General features: G+C 54.9%; 1 protein-coding gene across 1 annotated transcript in view; it reads right to left on the bottom strand.

Annotated features, from left to right (window-relative positions):
- Positions 1 to 285: 285 nt before the first annotated feature.
- LOC107199254 (bromodomain-containing protein 4-like) overlaps positions 286 to 2,993 on the bottom strand; it is a gene marked incomplete at its 5' end in the record, with an annotated part of 11,943 nt that continues 9,235 nt past the window's right edge. The window contains 3 exons of the mRNA XM_033511727.1: positions 286 to 823; positions 989 to 1,041; positions 2,796 to 2,901. Of these exons, the coding sequence (XP_033367618.1) occupies positions 308 to 823; positions 989 to 1,041; positions 2,796 to 2,901 (675 nt within the window). The remainder of the gene's footprint in view (positions 824 to 988; positions 1,042 to 2,795; positions 2,902 to 2,993) is intronic.

The raw sequence follows: 2,993 nt of genomic DNA, 5'->3' as shown, positions 1-2,993 counted from the left end.
TGGGTCATCCTAAACCCAACTGGGTCATCCCAAACCCAACTGGGGTCATCCTAAACCAAACTGGGTCATCAAAAACTCAACTGGGTCATCCTAAACCCAATTGGATCATCCTAAACTCAACTGCGTCATCTTAAACCCAACTGGGTCATCCCAAACCCAACTGGTTCATCCCAAACCCAACTGGTTCATCCCAAACCCAACTGGTTCATCCCAAACCCAACTGGGTCATCCCAAACCCAACTGGTTTGTCGCAGACCCGCGTTTAACAATTCAAAACATTGAAAATTTAAATTAAAATCGTTAATTATTACAAACGAAAGGGGAACGGCAGCAGCCGCCATCTTGAATCTGCCGCCATCTTGGCCAGGCGAGAAAAAAACCCCCAAAACCCTCCAAAACCTCCCCAAAAACCCAACCCCGGGGAACAACCGGGAAAATCCGGCCGAGAAGCCCCAAAGTCGCGGCCTTGGGAGGTACCTGGGGGTTTCCTCTTCTTGCGCAGGCAGGAAGTGACGTAACGCTCGAGCTCGCGCAGCGTCGACGGCTTCAGCGTCTCGAAGTCGATCTCGATCTCGTCGGGGTTGGAGTTCTTGAGCGACGGCTCCCGGGACTGGATGATGTGCACGACCCTGCCCAGCTTCTCCCCGGGCAGTTTGTTGATGTCCAGGCTCAGCTGCCGCTTCTCCTCGTACGACATCGGCTTGCACTTCTCCTCCTCCTCCGACTCGTAGGCGGGCGCGGCTTTGCTGGGCTTCACCGGCGCCGCCGGCTCCTTCTTGCTGCTCACGGCACCGGGAAATGGTGTTTTACATTTAAACCTGGCCTAAACCTGACCCTAAACCCGACCCTAAACCTGACCCTAAACCCAGCCCAAACCCACCCAAAAACCCACGGGAGCCGCTCGGCTTCACCGGCGCCGCCGGCTCCTTCTTGCTGCTCTCGGCACCGGGAAATGCNGATCCCACCCAAATCCCAATCCCGTTCCTACCTTTTTCTGCTCCCGCCCCGAGTGCCCTTTCTTCTTCAATTTTGGCGCCATTTCTGCCAAAAATAAAACAAACAGGAAGAAAGAAAAAAGAATTATTTTGGGAAGGGCTCTGGAAAAACCCGACCGGGAACGGGGCTGGGATTCCCCAGGGATTTCCGGGATTGGGAACCGGGGATTTTGTCGCCAAAAAAAAAACCCGAGGGAGAATTGTCGGGAAAGGATCCGAGAGCCGAGGGAATCCCGGATTCGGCAGGACAGGACGGGGATTCCCGGCAATGTCGCTGCCCCAGAGGCAGAACCTCGGCGCAGTCCACGGCCGGTGCCGGATCCCAGCGGGAATCGCCTTCCCGGGAGGAGATTCCGAGGATTTCAACCCCAATTCCAGCGCCGGCCGTCGGTCCCGCTCGGAGCGGCGCTCCCGCCAGGGTTATCCCGGATTTCGGGAGATCCCACAACTTCAGCCCCAGTTTTTGGTGTCCCGGGTGGGAGATCCAGAGGGATCCTCCCGGATTCCGGAGATCCCTTCCCTCGTCGCCGGCGTCGCAATCGCGGTGCCGGGAGATTCCAAGGATTCCGGCCCCGAGATGATGCCGAGTTCCGCTGCCAGCTGTCGGAATCCGGACGTCCGCGTGGAGATCCCAAGGGTTTCAAGCCCAGGATGATCCCAAATTCCTCCTGCGGTGCTCGATGCCGGTGGGAATCGCTGATCCCAGAAGGATCAAACCGGATTCTGGAGATCCCGAGGACCATCCCGACCTTCGTTCCCCGCTCTCGGCTCCCGGAGGGAATCGCGAGGTCCAGAAGGAAATTCCAGGCATTTCCCAGCCAAGGGCGATCCCGGAATTCCATCTGCGGCTCCTGGATCCCAGTCGGAACGGCGTTCCCAGCAGGATCATCCCAAATTCCAGACATCCCAAGCCCTGGACGAAGCTCCGGATCCACGGGGATAAAATCCGGGATTCACGGAAAAGTCACTTCCAGGTGGTTTTTTGGGGAAAAAAGCTCAAATCCAGCGTGGCCGCGTGGCTTTCTGGGATTTCTCCCAAACTTTCCCCGAAATCCTGATTTTATTCCCACCCAAGGAGCGAAACGGATCCGAATTCCCACGTCCCGGGGTAAAATTCCATGGAAAAAAGTGGAATTTTGGAGTCCTTTCATGGCTTTTATTATTTCAAAGCATCCAAAGATCCCAAATCCACCCGGTGCCGTAAAATAAAAAGGGATTTATCCCTAAAATCCCATTTTCCCCATGTTTTGAATCCGTAAAATCCTATTCCCTCCATCTTTAAATCCAAAAAATCCCGTTTTCCCCATAAAATCACATTTCCTCCGCCTTTCCTCTGTAAAATCCCATTCTCTCCATCCTCATCCATAAAACCCCAGCTGCTCCATCCTTCTCCTCCATGAAATCCCATTTTTACAACAACATCCCATTTCCTCCGCTTTTCAATCCACAAAATCCCTTTTTTTTCCTCCATAAAATCCCTTCCTATCTCCTTTTCCTCCGTGAATTCCTCTTTCCTCCACAAAAATCACATTTTCTCCACCAAACCCCATCCCCTCACAACATTCCCGACGCTTCCATCGAGGCACAAATCCCCTTTTCCCATAAAAACAACCCCGACCAACCGAAACCTCCCCCGGCGCTCGCTCCAAGAACAGAAAAACAGGAAAAAATTCCAGCAGAAACCACGGGATGGGGTCAGGGAATTGCAGAGGTTCCCCCAAAGAAGAATGGACGGCGGAGGCAGGAATGAAATCGAGTTTATTTGTCCGGAGAAGGTCGGGAAAGGCGGGAAGCGCTAACCTGAGTCCGACTCGTCGCTGTCGGAGGAGCTCGACTCGCTGCTGGATTCCGACTCCGACGAGGAGAAGCCCTTGAGCTTGGAGGAGCCGGCCAGGACGTCGAGCTTCTCTGCCGGGAAAAGCGGGGGCGTCACCGCGGGGCGCCAACGGCAACGGACGCGACGCGACGCAACGGGGTCGGGCTCAGCTCGACCCAAAC

The sequence above is a fragment of the Parus major genome, unplaced genomic scaffold (genome assembly GCF_001522545.3).
Source record: "Parus major isolate Abel unplaced genomic scaffold, Parus_major1.1 Scaffold531, whole genome shotgun sequence".
NCBI lineage: Eukaryota > Metazoa > Chordata > Aves > Passeriformes > Paridae > Parus > Parus major.
The sequence above is the reverse complement of the archived record's forward strand: the minus strand, read 5'-3'. Positions and strand labels throughout refer to the sequence as shown.